The sequence below is a fragment of the Varanus komodoensis genome, unplaced genomic scaffold (genome assembly GCF_004798865.1).
Source record: "Varanus komodoensis strain SLA01 unplaced genomic scaffold, ASM479886v1 scaffold55, whole genome shotgun sequence".
Classification (NCBI taxonomy): Eukaryota; Metazoa; Chordata; class Lepidosauria; order Squamata; family Varanidae; genus Varanus; species Varanus komodoensis.
Genome location: NW_025336157.1, coordinates 4,223,854 through 4,246,463, shown reverse-complemented (window position 1 = coordinate 4,246,463; position 22,610 = coordinate 4,223,854). Strand labels below are relative to the sequence as shown.

The 22,610-nt window shown below is 51.6% G+C and overlaps 1 protein-coding gene across 3 annotated transcripts in view; it reads right to left on the bottom strand.

The window, feature by feature from the left end:
* The window catches only part of LOC123032628 (dual specificity protein kinase CLK2-like), a 40,396-nt gene extending 18,388 nt beyond the window's left edge, over window positions 1-22,008 (bottom strand). The window contains exons 1-13 of one of the 3 annotated variants that reach the window (XM_044448677.1): window positions 21,837-22,008; window positions 17,303-17,466; window positions 16,064-16,292; window positions 12,472-12,565; window positions 12,041-12,107; window positions 10,884-11,000; window positions 10,012-10,178; window positions 8,756-8,850; window positions 8,471-8,600; window positions 8,179-8,261; window positions 5,696-5,775; window positions 5,255-5,345; window positions 3,377-3,775 (exon numbers count right to left, since the gene is read on the bottom strand). In XM_044448677.1, the coding sequence (XP_044304612.1) occupies window positions 3,392-3,775; window positions 5,255-5,345; window positions 5,696-5,775; window positions 8,179-8,261; window positions 8,471-8,600; window positions 8,756-8,850; window positions 10,012-10,178; window positions 10,884-11,000; window positions 12,041-12,107; window positions 12,472-12,565; window positions 16,064-16,292; window positions 17,303-17,466; window positions 21,837-22,001 (1,866 nt within the window). In that variant the 5' untranslated portion in view covers window positions 22,002-22,008 and the 3' untranslated portion in view covers window positions 3,377-3,391. Of the gene's footprint in view, window positions 1-3,376; window positions 3,776-4,083; window positions 4,802-5,254; window positions 5,346-5,695; window positions 5,776-8,178; window positions 8,262-8,470; window positions 8,601-8,755; window positions 8,851-10,011; window positions 10,179-10,883; window positions 11,001-12,040; window positions 12,108-12,471; window positions 12,566-16,063; window positions 16,293-17,302; window positions 17,467-21,836 lie in introns of those variants that run through there. The other 2 variants (XM_044448678.1, XM_044448681.1) reach the window with 2 other exon arrangements.
* Window positions 22,009-22,610: the final 602 nt, after the last annotated feature.

The following is a 22,610-nucleotide window of genomic DNA, read 5'->3' as shown; positions in this document are numbered from 1 at the left end:
AATTAAGTGGTTACCAATGACAGTCTTCACAGGTGTGTAACACACACACACACAAGTGCCAATCAGATTAGCGGTGCTAATGACAGATGGCAAAATCGCCCTTCTAAGGATATTTCTAAGAAGGGAATACTTAAGAGTGACATCAGCTCAATTCTGTGGGAAGTTAATGGAAGGCATACAGAAAAATATTCAAAAGATGTATCAAAAGAATGTATGCAGAACATATCGGGGTCTAACCCCACCCCTATATTCTCAGATATTTTCTGCATTTCATGTTTTCCCCACCATAGCTTGCCTTTTAGGAAGCTGCATGCCCCAAATCATTTAGGATATTCGTTTTTGCTGGTGGGTTTCCTCACTTGACCTCTGTGTGAACAGAATGCTTGGTCTGATTCAGGACTCTTCAATTCCCAACCCTGAGACAGACACCCCAGAATCGGAGCCTTCTGATCAACTGGGAGGATTAGCACATAGGTGCCCCGAAGGCCACGTGCCGTGATCAAGCTGGAGGATGGAGGAAAAGGGCCCAAGGCTGCATTGCCAACCACCTTGGGGCCCCCAAAGGGTTCCTCTGCTGCCACGTGCCCACTGGGTACCCCCAAACCTGGCTTGCTCGAGTTGGACCGTTCACGTGGGCTTTCCTGCCTAAAGAAATCACTCAGCGGCTGCCCTTTGGAACAGACTGACACACCGGGGCATTAGATGCGGAGCTTGGGGATTTGGGGGCCAAGGACAAACAGCAGCAGGTGGTATCCAAGCTTGCGTCTTAAGCTTCTTAGTGAGACGAAGGTGGTGGTGGAGGAAAGGGGATGAGTAACTTGTGGGGATGTGGGTTGGTGGGGCAGCACAATGCACTTCAGCCCTCCTCTTTCTGCGTACAGATACGCAGTAGCTGCTGATGACCGCCCACACGAGGGCAAGGGCCAAAACTGCCAGGTGGTGCAGAATGCCAAGGTGCTGCTTTCAATAAAAAGCAACGAAAACTCAAGTTCCCAGTCCTCTTTGTCGTCACAGAAAACCTTGAGGAGTCTTTGCTTTCCATTGTATTCTCTGTTCCCTTCTTGCTAAACGAGATAGATTAAAAATGGGATCAAGCAGATTTTTTAAAATGTTCTGGGGACATTTGTATTCGAACCACACTCAGCTAAAAACACTCAGAATGTGACCTGGGCCAAGTGGCTCTTTTTTGGCCTTCCAGGGTTGGTCAGAAGGTAAGATTGGGCGAGTCACATCGTATAGGTGTACCGCTCTATGCACCTTAGAGTGGCATGCATCCAATAAAAGAAAAATCCAGAATTTTCTTAAAACGTAAAAGCCAGTGTGGCTTGATACTGTTTTCAGTATTGCATTTTTGAGTATTGGAATGGGAATCCAGGTTCTCATTCTCATTTATGAAGTTCAGTGGGTAATTTTGGGCCAGTCACTCACTCTTACCCTAACCTACCTCACAGGGCTGTTGTTGGGAGGATAAAAATGGCACAGAGAACCTATTTAGTCACCTTGGATGCCTTGTGAGAGGAAGGAGGACAGGATATAAATGCAATGTAATGATAATAATACATGATTCTATTATTGTGCCAGAAACTCTTCCAAGAAATATGGAAGAATAATTTAAATGTACGATATAGCAACTAGAGTTATAATTGCAATAAAATAGAAAGCAACTAGTGCCCAACTAGTGAAAATTAGAAAAATAAATTAATGGAATACAGAGTAATGGCAAAATTAACCAGCTATATAAATAGAAGACCAGTCAAAGAGTTTAGTGATAAATGGAAAGCTCACTATAGTACTTTACTTAATAGAGAAAAATAGAATTTATGTAAGGGTGACTTAGCTGACACATTTACTAATCAGATATATATAGCAATTAAATAATTTTATGTTAAATTGGAAGCCTATTATAATTAGCAATTGAGAGTGTTACTATTAAATACAATATATACAGTGATCAAATTAATATAATTGCTTTATGAATCTAACATTTTTATTATAATACTCTTCTATGTGGGAAAAAAGGAAAAAAATCAAGTATTGCTGGTGGGTTTGTGAATATGTTATAAGGTGGATTATTATTTGATACCCATGTTAAAGCCTTTTTTTAATAACCAGGTATTATTAAGTCAAAATTGCAGTTATAAAATTGATAGACATAAAAATTGACTTTTTGTGTAATTTCTCACCCTTAGCACTATATGTAATTTTTGTGTAAGGTTTCGGTCTGTCCGTCTGTCTGTCTGCTTTGCTCTTTTCATCTATTAATTACAAAATAAGAATAATGCATGATTAATGCCCTTCTGAAGAATTCTCACTTACTGCTATGTACAAAGTTGTCCAAGCCCAATATTAATTCAAGCAGTTTTAGCAACCTCAGGGCACGGCTCCCATCATTACGTACCTGCCTCACGTGCTCTCAACAGCAATGCCTTTCTGCAGCCACTACAGGACAAACCAACCAATCTTTATGCAGGAGGAATCAATTCACCCCAACTGAACACCAACCATTTATGAACATTAATTTAGAAAAGAGTGGCATCCCTGAACCTGGAAGACATGTACATCCAAGGGATTTCCAAGAGGGAGGCTTCGTTGTGAAATGGCTGAATGAGGGTATGTGAGTTTGGATCTACGCGAGGTTTCTACGCAAATAGATGCAAGGCTGGTCCAGGGCTCAGTCAAGATCGGGGTTCTTCTGTCCCGCTATGGGTGACATGGTCAGTGCAAAAACTGGCAATAGCTGCTGTTACAGCTCTCGCATTTTGCCGCTTCCCTCCCCATTCAGCATTTGTTTCTCTGCAGGGTCGCTCTCCCTCTTTGCTATCTGGGGATCACGTCTCACAAACCGGACACAAAGCGCAAAATCCATCTGCCGCAGTCTGTCTATCCCGTTTAAGGTGAGAGAAACATTGTTTTTTTCAAGCAGATTAACACGATAGTCCTCTGGAACAAATCTGAAGAGAGATTAAGGGCAGGAGGTTTTCCTTCTACTGCTCTCTTATGGGTGAGCCCTGCTGACATTTCTAATGAAGGACCTGGTGCTGCTCTTGGTACTGAGTCGTTTTGCTCATTTGCTGCCTTGCAAAGCTGAAAGAACTCCAGCTTCCAGGATGTCAACACTTCTTGTTGACACCTAAGAATTTAAAATCTTCCTCAGACTCTCTACCAGTGCTGGCTCCTTCCCTCCCCTACTGTCTTGTGAACAAAAGTCCTTGAGGGTTTTCAGATTCACAGAGCTATTCACTCCAGATCAAACAGAAATGCAAAATGGCATTGAAAAAGGTACACAAAAAACCAAGGTAGCAACATTAACTCTTTAAAAGATTGCAGGTTTTTTTTAAAGAGCCTCTAATCAGACCAGGAAACCTGAGGTCCTGCCCAATGTATCCCAAATTTAGGAGCATGGCCCATTTTCAGGAAAAAAAAAATAAATTAGAGAACTTAACTGAAAACAGATTAAAGGAATCTCTTTGTGCCTTTCTGTCTGTAATTGGGTCAGCCCAATTTGGGGTGGGGGATTCCTGCCCCCAGAAGGAGCTTGCCCACTGGGTAAATCACTACTCTGCATTTTCCTTCTTCCAATGGGGGCAGGGGGGGGGGCTGGCCTAGCTTTAACAGGCATCACAACTGGAAGGAGGAAAACCCAGAGCAGCGTCTCATTAAAAAACCCCCACAGCAAGCCGCCTCCTGCAAAGGCAAGCCATGTTTCTGCGTGTTTGCATCGGGAGCGATTGAAATGTACCCAACACAGCAAAGCTGGCTCCATCCTGGAGAACACCTGGGGAGAAAGACAACACACAGCAGAGTTACACAGGGATGCGTGGTGCTCTGGTTTCTCTCCTTTCCTTGTTTGTAGCTGCAGCACAAGGATTAGGGATTTTTGGCCTAGTCACTCTGCCCCACTGATTGAGACAAAGCCAGAGGGCATGCAGCACTTAACCTGTATTTCCTCCCCACACACACACAACCGAAATGCAGACTGTAATCCCCTCGGGGCAGAAGAGCATTAGACATCCCATGTCCATTAAAACGGCCAGGATTTGCAGGGCGGAAGAGGAGAAAGGAGCCACACCGCAAAGCTCGGCATTAATTCACGTCATATTTTATTCTTCCACAATGACTGTACAAAATTCATATAAAACTCTGGCATTGGAATGGGCTATGGTAATTATCCAAAAATAATTCCCCAACAGGGATCCCTCTGGCCTTATAACTTACACAGGGGCAGGAATGGGGAACGGGGTGCACTGCAAAGGAGGGCAAGGGGGGGAGGAGTATATACAGCAGAAACTGACGGCTGCAGGGCAGGTAGGAATAAGGGCATAAATCCCAAGAAAGTCAAGTTATTTACAGGCTGGGCTGGGCTGGGGAATGCCACAGGATTTCCCATGTGTTATATATACACTATTTCACATATTAACAAGCTATACATGATAACCGACCAAACAAAATAGAAACTTGGGCGTGGGCAGCTTGGATCAGGATTTCTTCTGTATTGTAATTATTTGTTTAAAAGCACCAAAATGCACGATCATAATAAGCCGCACGAGCCTCCACGGGGGCCAGGTGTGCGGGAAGACTGGAGGGGGGCCGACGGAAGAGAGGCGAGGGGTGCCGCCGGTCACCGGCTGATGTCTCGGCTGGAGTCCCAGGCCTTGGGGCCATGCTGTGGCTTCAGGCAGTCGAAGAAGGGGTGCTTCAGGGCCTCGGCTAAGGTGAGCCGCTTGGCCGGCTCGTACTCCAGCATGCACTCGATGAGGTCAAAGAGCTGGTGGTGCTCCTCCGCCTCGGAGGCCAGGTACCTCTGCAGACAGAAGCGGGCCACCAGAGGGCACGAGTCACCCGCCGGGGGAAGGACTCCGGCCACCCACCCCAAGGAGCCACACAGCCGCTAGGCATGCAGGAGGGGCCAGGTTCACTCCGCGGCTTCTCCAGTTGAAATCTCTGCTAACCAGACTAGGAAAAACCCCTTTCTGTCAAAGGCTTCATAGTACTTTCCATCTGGGGAAGACTCCATCATCCCGTCCCAAGAAGCTCCAGGTTTAAAAAAAAAATGCTGGGAAAGGTCCCTGGCCAAGGCCCCGGAGAAGCGCTGGCAGTAGAGAACGTGAGACTGGAGAAGCAGGGGCCCAATCCTGCTTCGCATGCCAAAGCGGCCCTTTCCTTCTACGCTCTGCTCCTGAAGGCAAAGCCCAGCTGCCCGGCTCTGAGCTCTGAGTGACTTGCTCCCCTAAGCAGCAGTCTGGGCCTGCCTTACCCGTAGCGGTTTGCAGTTCTCCCGAACGTAGCGCCCGGCAGAGGTGTTCTCGTCCCAGTCCAAGCGGCCGTGGTAGAAATATTTCTGCTTCCTGTGAAGAACAAGACGCAACAAGCTCAGAGGTGTAAGAGGGTTGTTTTATTTTTTTTTTTTTAAAGCCATGAAACACATGCGTGTGTGCTCAGGAAACATAAGAGGTGGATGTTTAGAAGATAAATCCTTATGTTACGACAGGCTTCTCCAACAAGCGACCTTGGGAGCACAGGGGTGATGGGAACTGCAGTCCAAACCATGCCTTGTAGTCCTAAATACATTCTGTGGGCATTCTCGGTTCTCCTTCTGACCCAGAATGGAAGGACGCCTAGTGGGCTTCGCGAGGGCTTCCAGCTGTGCCCGCCCACCCCAGAAACAGCCCTCCCCCACCACTGGAAAACAGCCCACCTGGTCTTCCTGATCATACGTGATGGGATGGGACCCAAGATGCGCTCCATCATCGCCAGGTGCTCTCTGTTATCATGGGTCTGGAAGAAAAGCATGCTGAGGTTTGCAACATGTTGCGGGAGAAGCAAGGGAGGAAGGGCTGGAGATCACAGACCCTCCACCCCTTAAAGACGGTCAACTAGAAATCCTTTATTACTAGATAGCAAAAGTGGCAAGTTCAGGGTCTCTTCAGAGTTACGGGGTCCAGCTATCGTGAGACAATCTTCTCCCCTCAAGGACACGGCAGGTGCCGAGCAGGATCAGACCTGAGCCTTTTTGCTCCCACATCTGTTTGCAGGACCAGCAGGCACTCTAGGCAGCTAGCCAAAACTGGCCAGGGGGCTACTTACATCGTAACCCACAGCCACGAAAACTGTGGGATTCTACAGCCACGAAAACTGTGGGACTGTGGGATTACTGGGATTCTATCCCCCCCCCCCCCGGTAAACAGAAATAATAGGAGTTGTAGTCCAGCAACTTCTGGAGGGCTGATGGACCCACAACCCCACCTTGGCCTGCCAGTGCTTCGTATCTCTGCCACCACAATTATATCCCTCCTTTTCCCTCTTACAAATAGCACAAAATGGCACATGCAACTCTCCTCTTCTTTTTATCCCCTGAACGACCATGTGAGGTAGGCTAGCCTGGGCCCCTGTGACTGGGCACCCAGTGGCCACATGCAGACTAGAAACCAGGACTCCCAAGGTCCAGCTCAGGGCTCTGGCAACCCCCAGGCAGTTATGGACGCTCTCCCTGAATCACTGATAGAATTGGGGCCCCTCTAACGAAGACCTGCAGCACTCGCTTATTCCCACAGTCCAGCTCCGTGCTTCCTCCTGGCCCCACTGTAAGCCTCTCTTTACTGGGCCGTTTTGCCTGTCCTGCTCCTCGGCCAACTTTGCTACCGTTCCCTCTCCTCCATGGCCTCAGAACCTCACTGTATCCCGGAAATATTGCCTCCTTGGATATTCTAATGCACCCAAACAGTTCCGCAAGGGGATTATACACCCCCTCACAGAAGTATTTGCTCCTGCAACCGCAACTTTTCCACTTGTCCTTGTGCTGCAACCTGGCAGTGAAAAGGTTTTAATCTGCCTTTTTGCCACGTGGCCTACACAAGGTGATCCTGGCTGTGAAGGCACAGAGTATTTTTATGGAGGCAGAAAACAAAACAAACAGTCAAACAAAAAGTATTCACCCCCTTTGCTGCGGCATGGCTAAATAAGTTCAGGGGCCTCCAGAAGCCACAAAATGGTTGCATGGGATCTACCCACGTGCAATTTCAGGTCCACCTGATCACAGATTCAATGCACCTTTCCCTGGAAGGTCAAGTTTGCTGAGAGCATCTGAACAAACAGCATCACGAAGACCAAGAAGCTATCAAAACAATCCTGGATAAAGTGGGGCAGAAGCTCCAATCGAGGCTGGTGATTAAAAATGTCCCCAACTATGAGTGCCGTTAAATCCATTACTACAAAATGGAAAGAATTTGGCTGCGCTGCGACTCTGCTTAGGGAAGGCGTCCACCAAAACTTGGTGACAGAGGGAATTAGAGAGCCAGTGTGGCGCAGTGGTTAAGAGCATGGGACTGGGACTCAGGCGATCCGGGTTCAAGTCCCCGCTCAGCCATGGAGCCAACTGGGTGACTTTGGGCCAGTCACAGACTCTCAGCCCAACCTACTTCACAGGGTTGTTGTTGTGGGGATAAGATGGAGGAGGAGATGTAAGCTGCCTTGAGCCCTTTGTAGGAAAAAGGCAGGATATAAATAAAGAGAAGAGAAGAGAAGAGAAGAGAAGAGAAGAGAAGAGAAGAGAAGAGAAGAGAGGCCAGTGCCAACTCTGATGGAGGCAGGGAAATCCACGGCAGAGATGGGAGTTGTCCATGGGACAACGATCGCCAGAACGTTCCACAAAGCTGAGTTTTTCAGAAGAGTAGTGAGAAGAAAGGCGCAGCTGGAGCAAATCCATCTCAAAGCCATCTTACATTTGGAGGCTGCGAAAAGGCAAGCGGGAGTCACAGAAAACTTGGTGGAGGAAAGCTCCTTTGGTCTGAGGAGACCAACAGGGAACTCGTTGGCTGTACTGCAAGACCCAAAGGCAACGGTGCTCATGGACCATTCCCAAGAGAGCTGCCTGCGTGTTTTTTTTTGGTGGGGAAGCCTCTCCTCACCAGGGACTGGAAACTCGTCATGACTGGGGGCTAGAGGGGCACAGCCAAATGCAGAACAATCCTCCAGCCTGTGAGTGACCTGGTCCTGCAGTAGAGCTTCCAGCAGGACAAAGACTCAAAACACACCACCAAAGTATTCGTTGGGTTCTCAACGAATACCCAAATGTCTTAGAACGCTTCCATGATTGCTGACTATTGGCTGGGGCTTATAGGAGTTGCAATCCAAACCATCAGGAAGGATGCCACCGGTAGCCTATGCCTCCCCTGCACTCACCTGGAACAAGGTGAATCCCATGTAGTACTCGAAGATAATGCAGCCGATGCTCCAGACGTCACACGGCTGTGCCCAGCCAAGCTCTGCAACACAGGAAGTGCCTCAGCAGCTGCCCAGAGACTCCGCTAGCCAAGATCCTCAAAGAGGCAAGAATCGGCACAAAAGCACAGTAACCTCCTGGGAAGGGGTCCTCTGAATCCGCCCCCTGCCCCAACCCAGCCATCAACCATGCTCACGGTCTCCCCCATGGGCAGCCGACCCCAAACCAGCGCCAGCGCGCTGCGACGCCAACCTAGAATGACCTCCGGCGCCCGATAGTGCCTCGTGGAGACGATGGTGCTGTGATGCTCGTGGTCGAAGGTGGCGCTGCCGAAGTCGACCACCCGCACGGCCGTGCTCTTGACGCTGCGCTCGTCCCGCTTCTTGTGGGGGGGGGAGGGGAAGGAGGGGGAAGTAGCGGTTAACAGCTCAGCCAAGGAACTCCTGTCACCCATCCCTGCTTGGCCGTCCCCCCAGCACCCTCCCAGGACCACCCTCCCAGGGAGCTGAGGGGGCTGCCGCCGCCGGGCAAACCCACCTTTTCCAAGTTGTAGGTCATCTCATAATCCGAGCTGACAAACAGGATGTTTTCAGGCTTGAGGTCTGTGTGCGTGAGCTTGTTTTGATGCAGAACTGGGGACGGAGGGAAGGAGAGACGTTTCGCCCGTTTAGGATGGGTTGCAGGCAAGGCAAGAAGCATTTGGAGAAAGGAAGCTCTGCTTCCAGGTGGGCGACTCCCGGCCCTTGGCTTAATTTCACGCAGCTCCCAAACTCATTTCCAAGCCCTGTGCTTGCAATTACTTCGGCCCACAGGCAAGCATGGTTGTGCGATGTGAGAAAGGAAAATGTGAGGGAGACGACGCGGGCAGCAGAAGGAGAGAAGAGGCAACCCCCCCCCCCCCGCAACTTCTGGCTCTTGCCCTTGCCATCTCCTACTTGGAGTGTGTGGCCTGCAACGGATGAGCCAGGAAGAAATGTAGCCCCCAGAGAGTAAACAGTCGCTTCCCCTTCCTGAGATCTGTAATGCTTGGAGGTCTGCAAATTGCGACCCCCGATCCACCAAGACATGCCCACTCCCAAAAGCTTGTTTTTGGTCAGTTTGTCACTTATGGTGTAAGCAGGGACGCCCCAAACAGGTGCGGGAGACCGTCTCAAGCTGCCAGTTTGCACCACCGACCAGAGGCCCTTTTTCAACGGCAACAGAGAGAGAACTGCTCCACATGCAAAGCAAGCTCTGTCTTCTGATGCAGCTCAGGCTGCGGGTGCGGCTCTCGCCCACAGAATTTCTGCTCCTGTGCACCTCAGCTTCCGCTGACAAAACCCAAGCTCCCAGCTCTTATGAAGGCTGCAAACAAATGCTTAAAAGCATCTGAGCAACACTGGCTGAAATCTCAGAAGCCGGGACGGGAATCCCAGATGCCGGGGGATCCTTCCCCTACTTCAGCCCACCACGACTTTGCGCATGTGGGCACGTGCGGATTTCTTATCCAGGTTACACACGGCCCTGACTGTTCGTGGTGGACAAGGATGAACTCAAACAGCTTCCTTCCTGGGTGGGTAGGATAAGCCCAACGATTTTAAGATTGGGAGCCTGGCTTTACTTCGTCTCCTCTCCTCCTCCTTTTCCTTGGACGTGGGATCTTTCAGATCGTAAGTTACAGGATTGGGCTGTCCAAGAACCCATCTCTGTGCTCTGCTCTAGGAGCTGTTTTGAGCAAAGGCCGGGCTACCCTCTCGTGTTCCCCCAGCGCTGCCCGTGTCTTCCCATCCCGGGCACATGCTCTGGGCACTCACATTCGACAGCTTGGCACACTTGGTACGCCATATGCCTGATCTGGTAGAGCGGGTAGGGCAGGTAGTTGTTATCCTTCAGGAAGTCGAAGGTGCTGAGCCCCAGGAGTTCAAAGGAAATGCACATGTGGCCGTGGTAGTCAAACCAATCGTACATCTGCACACAGAGGCTGGAGAAGAGAAAGCGGGGGGAGACGGGGTTGCCTGAGAAACGGACCTGGGGAAGCGGTCCGGCAGATGCGCCAGCTCCTTGCATTCCACATGGAGAGAGAGATCCGGTCAGCCTGAGAAAAGCGGTGCCACTATGGCGGGTGTGACGGAAAGGATCTTGGGGGCCTGTGTGCTGTATTTAGAAAATTAGGCAGGTTTTGCTTCCCCTGAGAATGCGTTTAATGTTAACAGCAGCTCGGTCCCAAGCTAAGGTCCAGATGGCATAGATTTTTAAAAAGAGGATGGGGAACAGGACCCAGTGGAATGTTTTCAGGGGGAAATTAAGGTTAATGACAGACAGGCATGGCAAGATCACCCTGTCTGGAGAAACCAAGGTGCTGACAACGGCCCTGCCCACTCCGGGCCCTGCCCATTTTGGACGGCAACAGCCCTGCCCACTGGTCATTCTGACTGGGGATACTGGCAGCTGCAGTCCGTATTATCAAGTCAAAGATTTCCACAGACGGCTTGCAGCAGCGACACACCAAAGTGCCAATAAATGCAAGCTGCGGCCAGCGGTGCTGAACCGAGCAGCCAGATGGGGCCTTTTGGACGATGCCTGTCCAAAAGGCGAGGCCTGCTCCCCCTTCTTGACCCGCTTTAACAGAGGGTCCCTGCGCACACCCACAGGTGCGTGTCGTCCCTGCCCCACCCCCTGCACTCACTTCTGGTTGTCTGGGTCCTTCTCGTTAATTTTCTCCAGCACATTGATCTCCAAACGAGCTGCCTCTTTGTATTTCTCCACGTTCTTGATTATTTTTAGCGCCACACGTGTGTTGCCCCTGGGGAGCAAAGCGGGAGAAGAAAGTGATCTCCAAATCAAACTGCCGGGGCACTCGGTGGTGCGCACTAGAACACCACACAGAAACATTGTGCGGCCGGCTGCAAATCACACCCTTTCTGGCTCCCCGGTTTGCTGCTTTCTTCTCTGCACAGGGCATGGACACAACGCCAGGGGTGTGTAGAACCACACCTGGGGAGGAGAAAGCGCAGAGGGAGATGCGTTTCTCCCTGCCTCACAGCCCTGCAGCCCTCCACTGTGGGAGCTTGGGGACATCGGGTTTCTTCCCACAGTGAACTACAGCTGGAACTTGCTGCCATGGTGTGCGGCAAGGATGGCCCACTTGGGTGGCTGCAAGAGGGGAGACGCCTTCGGGGAGGAGCGCGCCAGCCGTGTGCTGGGGAACATGGGCGCGGGTGGGTGGTGCTGCAGCAAGCCCCTCAGGTTCATTACGCGCCGCATAAGCAGAGAAACTCTTCGTCTCATCCCTCCTGCCAGTCCGCTTCGCGGCTGACCCGTGTTTCAGCTTTCACAACTTGCTTGGGCGCCAGGGAATGCCACGTAGAGGGAGCAGGCAGGTTGCCGGAGGAAGACCTGGGCTAGCCGCCGAGGAAAGCCGCTCCGCCTGCAACCAGCAAGGAAACCCACCAGGCCGGCAGGGGAGGGGTGGGCTGCCCCTCAGGCCTGACCGCAGGCAGAAAGCCCCTCCCGATCCACCTGGCCCTACACCGCGCCACATCTTGCAACGCTACACGTTCATCGGCTCGTCCTTGCCAGCCACCTTTTGCCCACCTTAAAGAGCCCCAAGTGCACCTATCTAGCCTCGTGGTGCAACCCAGCATGAAAGCTTCTGCCCCGATGTCCCTTAAGCCGGGACTGGGGGAACTGGAGATGCCGCCGAATTAACGGCTCTGGCTGTCCCTGGGCCTTGGCTGCGGCTGATCGGAGGAGAAGCCCAGCGATATCCACACTCCAAGCAGTGCAAGACTCGGGCAGCTGCTGCTTGTGGGCCCCGGCCTCCTCCCTGTGCCGCCCGTTTACCTGCGGTGATCCACGCACTGCACCACCCGGCCAAAAGTCCCTTCTCCCAGGGTGCTAATGATCTCATCTAGAAATGGAGAGAGAGAGAGAGACGGGTGGGGGGAGACGGGGACGTGTGAGAGGACTTGCAGCCTCCTTTGGGAGGACATAACAACATGCCACTACAAAGCCTGCCTTGCCAGCTCCAAGAGCCGGCCCCTGAGAAAGCCAATACAATCCCTGCCACTTTGGGGTAATAATACGGAAGGATAACAGGGGTTGGGAAGGGAGAATCTTAAAGAAAGGAAAGGAAGAGAAAAGAAAGGGAGCTGTTTGTTTTTAAGAGAAGCATTGCAAAGAAAAACAAGAAAGGAGGGGGAAATAAGAGAAGAACTGTGTGACTGCAATGGGAGCTTAACTAGAGACTAGATTATGTTACGATTTGGCTGTACATCTTTCTTGGAGCCAGTCGCCGATGCGATAGATGAGGTGGCCTTCAGCGTCGTCTTCCACGCTCTTGGCTCTCCTGCCGCTTTGCTGACTCCGCTGCGAGGGGGCCCCCAAAACGCAGAACACAGGCGGAGTGGGGAGGGTTTTCGTGTTTCATTCATTCATTCACCCGGCCAACCAGGGCGTTTTCAAACCAGCGAAGGAAGGGCAAGCCGGCCAGCCAAGCGTCACCCACGGAAATGGTAGGCCCGTGGCGGATTTGAGGAAGGAGGGACGATTCCCAGGCCCAATTCATACGGCACAGAGGTGCATACAGGTATATAAAAACGATAAGGGATATTGCAAGGGAAAAAAAAAGTCAAGATAACACACACTAGCTCAGGATTTATTTATTTTTAAAAGAAAAGTAAATAAAATAAATGTATTATCAGAGAAGAAGAAAAATATGACAGAGAAAGCTTTCTGTAAATAGATCCACCCAAGGTAATGCGAAAGGGCAAGGCAGAGTGGAGGGCCAGGGCCTCGCACCCCGAAATCCCCCTGCCCTTTGGAGTATACGGATTATGCTGCCATGGCCTGAAGCTGAGCACCCGGGGGAAGGGAGGCGCTCAGCTGAAACAGGCAGACTGATGGTCGGCAGGTGGTGAGAACTGTCCACATAGGATACAGAATAGTAGGGTTGGAAGGGGCCATGAAGGCCATCGGGTCCACCCCCTACTGTGGCAGGACACCCATTCACACCATCCCGCTCAGGTGGCTGCCCTGTTCCAGTGGCCAGGCCTGGCGCCAACACGAGCACGGCTGGGCGAGTGGCCAGGCCCGGGGCTGGTGTTCGCCGCACACCCGTTTTTCTTCTCTTGCTACACGTTCCCCAGGGCAGCTGGGGGCGTGTGGCCAAGCACCGGTGGAGGGGACAGCTGCCTGCCCTTTGCCCCTCCCCTGAGAGCCCTGGGCCCTGCGACATTCAGCCCTGAGCTCTGCTGGGATAAAGACGGCAGCAAATGCCACCGGTGCTTCCCTTCAACGTACCCTCTGCCCGGTAAGAACCCGCGCGGGGGATAGAGAGAAGGGGCTGGCCCTGCCTGGTGTACATGCTGGGGAAGCATCCAGCTGGGGGCCCGTCAACTGCTGCAACATCACAGCTCCACCCCGCTGGGCCTGCCTGCCTGCCTGCCTGCCTGCCTCCACCCTGTGCTCTCTGCCCCGCACCTCCAGTAGTGATGGGAAGGGCAGGCCTCTCCTGGCTTAGGGCACTGGGCAGCCGCCACCCCTCAGGGCAGGACTGGCTGGACAAGCAGCCTAATTGTGTCTTGGGGCGCAAAGCAGCTGAGGGCAAGTTTAGAGCTGCAGCTGCTCCCCGGGGTTAGGCTCCTGGATACACCTCACGAGAGCCTTCCCCAGTTCGCCCTCACCACCGCCGGTTCTCCAGGCAGGCTAGGCCAGCATTTCACGAACGCTGCCATGGGCACTTCATGAGCGAAGGCGTCAAAGAGTCTCGGGACGGACGAGTCCTCCAACTGCGTCTCTGTGTGATCTGCTGCTCTGGATGTGCCCCCATCCCATCGGCCTCGGCTGGATCTCTGGATCGTTCCCCAAGCAGAGAAGCAGCAAGAGCTGCTACTCCCGAGCAAGACTGCCTACTGCCAACCAGGAGGCAAGCCCAGAACAGGGACTCACACAGGAAAACAAGTTTGGGGGCTCCTCCACAGGCAGGAAATGCTTACCCTTGCGGAACCTAGCAGTAAACCGAATCCAGATGCGGAAATGGGCCGTGATCCCAAGCTTAATGCAGGGAAAGCCGTGTGTTGGCCATTACAAGTTCGGGAAACTTCTGGCTTGTACCATCTGGCTGCCTCTATCCCAGGGAAGAGTCTAGCAAAGAGGCAGACCTGGCAGCATCCTCGTGAACTAACAGTCCCGCGGGGTGGAGCTACATGCTAAGGCGTTCCAGCCTCGCTTGGGAGGAGCACAGCTAGCCATGGCCTGGCAGGCTGATGCCCGAGTCCTCGTGCTGCATCTCCCTAGAGTCTCAGCTCAGCCCTGCTTCACATGCACAAGTTCCCATGTTCCACCCATCGCGTCCCCACCTTCCTGGGGACACCCAGAAGAGTTGCCGCTGGTCTGCAGTTGCGGACAAGATCAGGCAACGACCTGGCTCAGCATAAGGGCAGTCCCTTTCACTCTTCCTGAAAAGCAGGCCTTTATACCTAAGCATGAGGACTGGAACCCTACTTTGCTTTTAGGGGGAGGGCTGTAACTCAGTAGCAAGGGCCTATGTTTTGCAGGCAGAGGGTCCCAGGTTTGCTTTTGCCAGGCGGGGCAGCAGAAAATGCCCTTTCTAAGACCAGAGGGACCAGAGAGACCATTGTCTTGCTCATGCAGACAATGCAGAGCTAACTGGGTTAGTGTGATGAAGGAGCATCTCGCACCCCCGTTGCTGGGAAATGGACACAAGGGCATCTCTGCTGGGCAAAACAGACGATGCCGGACTAGCTAAACGTGGCTTCCTATTTCATATGCCCACAAGCAGCCAGCCAGCCATTCCTGATGGGTTTGCAAACCGACACGATCACTTCCGGGCTGATGCTGTTGAGACATGGGCTACGTGGCCTGCCCTGCCAAGCAGAGGGGAGAGGACACGACTAGGGAAACTCACAGCCAGGGGCAACATGGCTGACAGGGGCTGAAATCGCTCATCCAACACACAGGGTTTGCCGCTGCAAGGAAACAATGCCTGAAACGGCATCTTTAGCATATATTGATAGAAAAGTGTGAGAGTACCCCAAATCTGATGCATTGTCCCAACCCCCCCAAAAGCACTGGAGGTGGTTTAAAAGGGGGACCAGGCACAATCAGGGAGGGCAGGACTTCTGGATGCCTTTCTGACAGCTACACATCCTCTACCAGATTCAGAGGCCGTGAGCCTCTGAATGCCACTTGCAGTGGGAGGTGGCTCATGCCTCAGGTTTAGCCTGCGGGCTTCCCAGAGACAAGAGGACGGCTCTGTGGCGGAATGCCTGCAGGACTAAACGGACCAAGAGCTCTCCTGCTATTCTACCCCAGGAGTACAGAGCTGAAGGCCCAGGGTGCCGAATCAGGTATCTGCATTCCTTTCCTCCAACAGCCGTTTGGTGCAGAAAAAAAACTCTAAAAGGTGGAAAGAGGCTTCCTGATGCTTAGGAACTGAGAGGAGAGGCGTCAATCCAAAACATGCTGGGAGCTTCTTGGGCTTGTCCCCTTTGCCTGTGGGCCCAGGGAGCTTCTTTGAAATCGGATCTGGCTCCAGAGCTGAAAGAAGTTAGCCACCCTGGTCTAAACCTCGCAAGCCACCCTGGCCAAAAGACAGGGAAAGGAGCAAGCTGGGACTATCCCTGGACAGGGGAGGCAGGACCACCAATCCACCAGGGATTTCTCTCCCAGACTTATCCAAAAACCAGCGAGTCAGCGTACCTGGCACAGGTGCTAGTCTCAGGATTACATCAGCAGCCCCAGAGCGGCAAAAGCCTCATTCCCTTCCCCCGGGAAGTATCAGGCTGCTCTTGGAGGTCGTGATGCCCCCAGCTCAGCAGCAGCAGGGAGCCGGCAAGTACTCACCGATGAGGAACGGCTGAAGGAGCGGCTACGGCGGCGCCTCCGCCGTCGTTTCCGCCGACTGCTCTTGCAGCTGCGGTAGCTGGTGTCCCGGGAGTGCTGGAACTCGTAGGCCTGGTGGTACTCGGCCTCGTAGTAAGCGTCACCCCGCTCGCGGCTGTAGCCGTCCCGCCGATAACCATCGCAGTACCGCCGGTCGTAGGCCCGCCGGTCGGATGAGTGGTTGTCGTAGCTGGGAGGAGGGTTGAGGGGAAATGTGCTCGGGAACAGCGGCGGAGGCAACGGTCCCCAGGCAGCACCGTGCCTGCTTCGCTCTCCCACCTTCCCCTTCTGTCCGCCACCCATCCGGCGGTGGCGAATCCAGATGGGTTCAGGGCCACGAAGCTGGAGCAGTTCAGTCTGAAACTGGTTCCTCTCTCTATGACATACTATACCTCCTCCATCCGCTTGTTCGGCACGGCCTGTAATTTTCCTCTGTGCAAAGTGCGGATACACCCATAGCCAGCGGAGGCCACCCTCTTTTGGGCACCGGATGTAGCAGGCCTGAGCCCGTGACAGCTGTGCAAAGGCGGGTCCCTCTTCCGAAAAGCCGGCCTCCTCCCGCCAGTGTGGCCCCTGAAACCCCACCGGATCCCCTTTCAAGTTTGCTCCCACACCCCCATCCTGGAACTTCTCTTCACACAAGACAAGGCTTATCTGCAGGATTACTGTACTTTTCCCAAAGTGTGCCTCCAGAACTTAAACATACAGCTGGAGCAAACATGGGAACAGGACAGCAGGCCTCAGTCTGGGCATCTCAATCTGGCCCTTTGGTGTTCTCCAGACAGCCTTGCCAGCAACCCTTTTCTCCCCAGTATCCCCCAGTTTCCTGCTTTCTGCATGCTTCCCCACTCCCATTCTAAAGAGTTTAAATTCTTCTCAAGCTTAGCAACTGGGAGTAAGAGCTTTAAGCGAAAATACGTTGATAGCTGGGTAGTTCCCCACCACACACGCTTTGCCTCGCCTGCACGGCACTGGAATACGGGCACCAAAACCTGCTCTGGCTGCGAGGCGCCCGACAGCCTGGGTATTCCTGGACAATCACTTGGGAGCAACTCAGAAGCAAGCTCTGGCTTCATGCTCTACCAAAGGACCCCCGGGCAGATAGCAAAAGCCCTGCGGACCCCACCCGAGCCGAGAGCAGCGCTACATGCAGCCCCGCCGCCTCCCTCTGCCGAGGCCCTTCCCCTTGAGCAAGCTCACCTGCGCGATCGGACATGGTAGCTGTCTTCCCTGCAGTGCCTCCGCTCACTGCTGCTCGACCGCGAGCGACTCCGCCGCCGCTTGTGCTTGCGACTTCTGTAGCGTTCGCGGTGGCTGCCCCGGCTGCTGCGTTCCGAAGAGCGAAACCGTCTGGAGTGGGGCATCTACCAAGAAATCGGTGTTATTCGCATTGCCTTTCACGCACGCCTGCCTGTCTTCCTCTTGCAGGAAACCCAAGGCTTACAAAGTTCTCCCGCTCTCCATTTTAGCCTCGCAAAAATGAACCTGTGAGGGAGGTTGGGATCAGGGCCCGTCACTGGCCCAAAGCCACCCCGCAAGCATCACGGCTGAGACAGGACTCGAACCCAGACCTCCCAAGTCTCAGCCCAGCCCTCTTAACTGCTACACTGCTCTGGCTCTGAGGGAAACAAAACAGCCTTAGCAGTTCTCTGAAGTGGCTGAGCCTGACGAAGTGATGTAACAGCTGGATGTTAATGGAAAGCAAGAGCATGAGCATATGTTGAATTGCAAAAGCTTTTGGCAGATGCTGCAGATGCACGTAAAGAGCAGCTGCAAAGATTCTCCAAAACAGAAAAAGTTGTCTTGACGCAGACCATCTAAGCTTGCTTCCAACCTCGCATCGGCCTCTGCCTGATGCACAACTACAAGGGTTGTCTAACACACCAGACAAACTTCCTGCTTCCTCTGATCCTTCTGACAGTTCTAGCACAGAGGCTGTTGAAACATGGGCATTATTCATACAATACAGACTGTGAGAATAAGTCTCTTGCTAGTGGGGTGTGTGGGGGAGAGAGCCAAAGGCAACAAACGCACCTGAACAGGTAGCCAAGGTTGTCTTTGTAATGCATGATGCATATCCAAGTTTGCTCTTTGGCAGATATGGAAAGCCGTTCGAATGAGCAACAGCTGCACAGAATGTGTATATCAATTTACACATTTTCTTCTGTTACACTTCCACACTGAATGCACTCTTTCTCCAACATTTCTGAACTAAGCAGTGGCAGAAGGACCAGGAATATCAGCCATTCCGTAGGATCCACGTGAGTGAATCAGTAGACACGGTCTCAAAGGTTTAGCCAGGATATAAAGGAGCTAAATTCTTAACAGAGCTTTGGTGAGGACATCCCCACAAGGAACCACCACAACTATGGAGCTGACTAAAACACTGGCTTGTACTTAAGCTGCTACGCTGTTTCCTCTGAACCAAGAAACTATGGTTTAATAGAAAGTGTCCTTGCTGATTTGCGGGCTGGTGTAGAAGGAATTAAAAAGAAGGTTTCAGGTTTAAACCCTGACACCTCCAAATTCTTCCCTTAAACCTTGGAGAGCCAGAGTCCATCAGTGGCCCCCGTTCACATGCTCATTAAGTACAAGTTAAACAAACCATAATTAGTCAGGGTCTCGTGACATGCAGCAAACACACTGCCTTCTGCCCCCTTACCACTTTCGCTTTGCACTAATTGCATAAACAACACAGGAACATACTCCTAGCTTGTCTGATGTGACACATGAACCTGGAACTGTTTGTTGCTGGGTTAAAACTTTGGGTTGCTGGTTGCCTAAACTATAGTATTGCTTATATCACGAAACTCCACACATAACTCTATGCCACTGTTCATAACAACTATGGATGATTGCTTTTGCCTTGAATTGCCTTGCAGGCATGCAAACAAACCACAACTTGGCTTTATTTCTGGTTTCTTTCCTTCCCATACGCTCTGCCAAGCATTAGAGCGATGAGTTTCATGTTAGGTTGCTCTTGCCAGCTTGCAGTGTTTCAAATCAGACAGCGGTACAAACAAGTCACCATGACAAACAAGCCAGACTGTACAGCAACTGTATCTTCCGTCTTTGCTTTCCAACCTGTTAACAAGCTGCAGTTTGTGTGTTTGTAGGGATGTGTTCCGATACAACAAGCCAGCTTTCAACAAGCCACACCACAGCTTAGCGTTATGCATTAAGCGGACCACAAGAGCCAGCTTCTCCCCACAAAGAACCAACCATGGACACTTCATGTCCACTGATCCTGGTCCACATATGGTTAATACTACTAATTTTATTGTTGCTATCGGCAACTTATTATTGCTATCAACACTAGGAAAGCAGGGTCCTCCTCCTTCCTGGAGCTCTGCCATTGCCTACTTCTTGTACTTCAATGGCACTGCATATTTCATGCTGCTGTTAACCACACCGTTAATAATACAGGATAAAAAGGTTGCTGCCTCTTTCACAAAACTGCCTTCATCACAAATCTCATGTCTGGCGACTGTGCTCCAGTTATTATTTTTACACTGTCATTACAACACCAATAATTATTTCCTATAACTAATTCACTTCATTAACTAATAATAATTTCCTGTTCACTTAGTAACACAGTGAATAGGAAAGCAGCTGTCCTGCCCTGGGGAGAACGTCCCCTTTTCATTTCTAATGTTGAACAGGTAAGCCTGAGGACTCGGGAATGCTAGGCTTTCTTATTTTCCTTTATTCTGTGCAGCACACAGCCGAGCCCATATTAGGTGTTGTGTTATAAATAAATGATAACAGAGTATAGAACATGATTACACCACTAAGAGCACCACTGCCATCCTTAGCTGCGGCTCTTATCGCCTGTTTCATGCACCATTATCGCACAGCTCACAGTGCGATCACAGAATTTACATTTAATATCATTTACTGTGTTTATCTCCCACCCACCCCCCTTTCCCTCTTGTGAGGAACCCATAATCTGCCTCTCCATTTTTTCTTTATCTTAATAACAATCCTATGAGTGAGAAGTTAGGCTAAGTGACTAGCCCAAAGTCGCCCTGAGAGTTTCATGACAAGGGCGAGTAGAACTCAGTGCAACACTGCAAACCAGTACATCACACTAGCACACCATTATCAATAACAACATTATTACCAGAAAGCTAGTCTTTCCTTTGAAAAACGACTGTTTGCCCCATTTCACCTATGATGATGATAGGGAATTATTAACACTGCTAATTATTGTGATCAATGACAGACAATAATGATAAAAGAGAACTGACTTCCCCCATTCCTGCATGTTATATGCATGCTCACCGCAGCGCATGTATTACAACCACACAATTAACTATGCTAGTATGATTACCCTCATTAATAAGAGCATCACTAATAGAAATGAAAAGGAATCAGCCAGTTTCTCTCCCTGGAGAACTGTCCCTTCACCAATCCAACGGGTGCTGCAGACATCAGAACTGCACCATTAACAACAAAGAGTCATGCAGCACCTTAAGGGCCAACAAATCAATTGTGGCAGGAGCTTCCACAGACTATAGTTCACCTTCTGCACAGAAACTTTAGGGAGCATTTAGAAAGGGGGGGGGAATTGTAAACAGCGAGACTGAAGTTCTACTGGTACCGTATATACACCCCAGACTCTCCATGCCTTCTGATGAAATGGGCTACAGTCTACAAAAATATATTCCAGAACAAACTGGCTAACTTTCAGGTTGTCACAAGACATTTGCTGCCACAGACTTAACATGGCTGCCTTCTGTAAACTATTAACTGTAAAAGCACCGGTTGTTAATAACAGCGTTAATGATGCTAATGGAAGAAAGAGCAAGCTTGTCTCCTTTCAGGAGTTGCACTAATCAATCTTTCTCCCCAACAGTAATGGTGTTGCATAGATTAGGATTGCAATGTTAAAATTGCCAGAGAGAGAGAGAGTGAGTGAGCCAAGGTAGAACAAGAACAAGGAAGTGTTTGGAAGATCAAAGACTGAATTCTTTAAAGACCAAAGAATTTAGTCTGGCATTAAGCTTTTGCATACATTGGCCACATCATCATATGCTATTAACAACGGGGGTTGTCGTGTGATTGTGTTGTCGTTTAAGATTAAGAACACGCCTAAAGCAAAGGGAGCCAGTCCCCTTCCCTAAAAAGCTGCCTAGGTCTCTCCCCACCTTACTGGGTTTGCAGATTATGATACTGCAATGTTGAAAGAAAACTTTATAAATAGAAATGAAGCTACGGGAGTTCCCCTGGGCCTTTCTCCAAAACAGGGCCAGGTAATCCGGCGCATTCCATATGCCCTGACTAAAACTCACACTTTCCTGACTGTTGGCCACGCTGGCTGCAACGGGCAGGGCTGCAGCCCAAAACAGCTGGCAGGCGCTGGCTGGCCTAGCACACTGCCCTCCAGTAAACAGCACTGCATATATTCAGTAAAAATGTAAATATATTCGGGGCAAAGCTATTCGCAATACCGGAGCCGAGACTGGCAGTCATGGCAGTCCTGAAACCTCCGCCTCGCCCCCTGAAGAGCTGCCACGATCGAGAAGCCCCAGGCTGGCCTGCCCACAAGGCCCTGTCCCCGCACGCCCCTCCCTGCCCCCCCAACCCCCTCCCCCTCCCGGCGGGTGCTGCCCTCCAGCCCCCTCCCCGAAAGCCCTACGCCGCCCCAGGCCGCCGCCCCCGCCCCGCCCCCGCCCGGGGGCACTTCCGCCCGTCCCCTCAGCACCGGGCCCTCCCGCGCGCGCTCCCGCACCCTCTTGGCCGCCAGCCCGGTGCGCTTGTCCCACAGGAAGTCCGTCTTGGCGATGCGGGAGCGCGGCAGCCCGTCCTCCTCCTCTCTCTCCCCCGCCTCGAACCGAGGGACGCAGCCAGCAGCGCGGGGAGCAGCTCCGAGGAACGAGCGAGCCGCAACACACATGCGCCGACGTCGCCACCGCCGCCCGCGCGCGCACGCACCACGTACGGGTCGCCGTCAGAATGCGCCGTGGCGTCACAGACCGGAGGCGAGGGGAGGGCCATAGAGAGAGGTCGGAGATTTGTAAAGAGTGGCCCAGCCACTTGGCTGGATAGAGAGCTTCTGAGGTTGCATTTCTAAACCCGTCCTGCCCCCGCAGCATTGTCTCCTTGAGGCACCTTAATGGTTAAATTTGCAATATTATGCATAAACAACCCCTCTCCGATTTGGTGCCTTCCTAATTGCCGGATTACACAGCCCATCATGCCCAGCCAATGTCCATGTTTGTCTGAGAATGATGGGGAATATGGTCCAAAATAAAGCCTTGCTGCCTGGGGTGACGGGAGTCAATGGCCAAGCTGGCTGGGGACGATGCGAGATGTCTGACACATTCAGAATTCGCCAAGTTGGGCAAGTTTGTGTCATAAAACGCGTGGTTATCCTCAATTCGATGGAATTCTGAACAGGCACAATGAAAACAAGAATATTCATTCAATAAAAGTTCCATTAAAACAGTGATTATCTATTTTTTAAAAATTCAGGAGAATCTTACTTGGGCAGGCTTTTTGGATT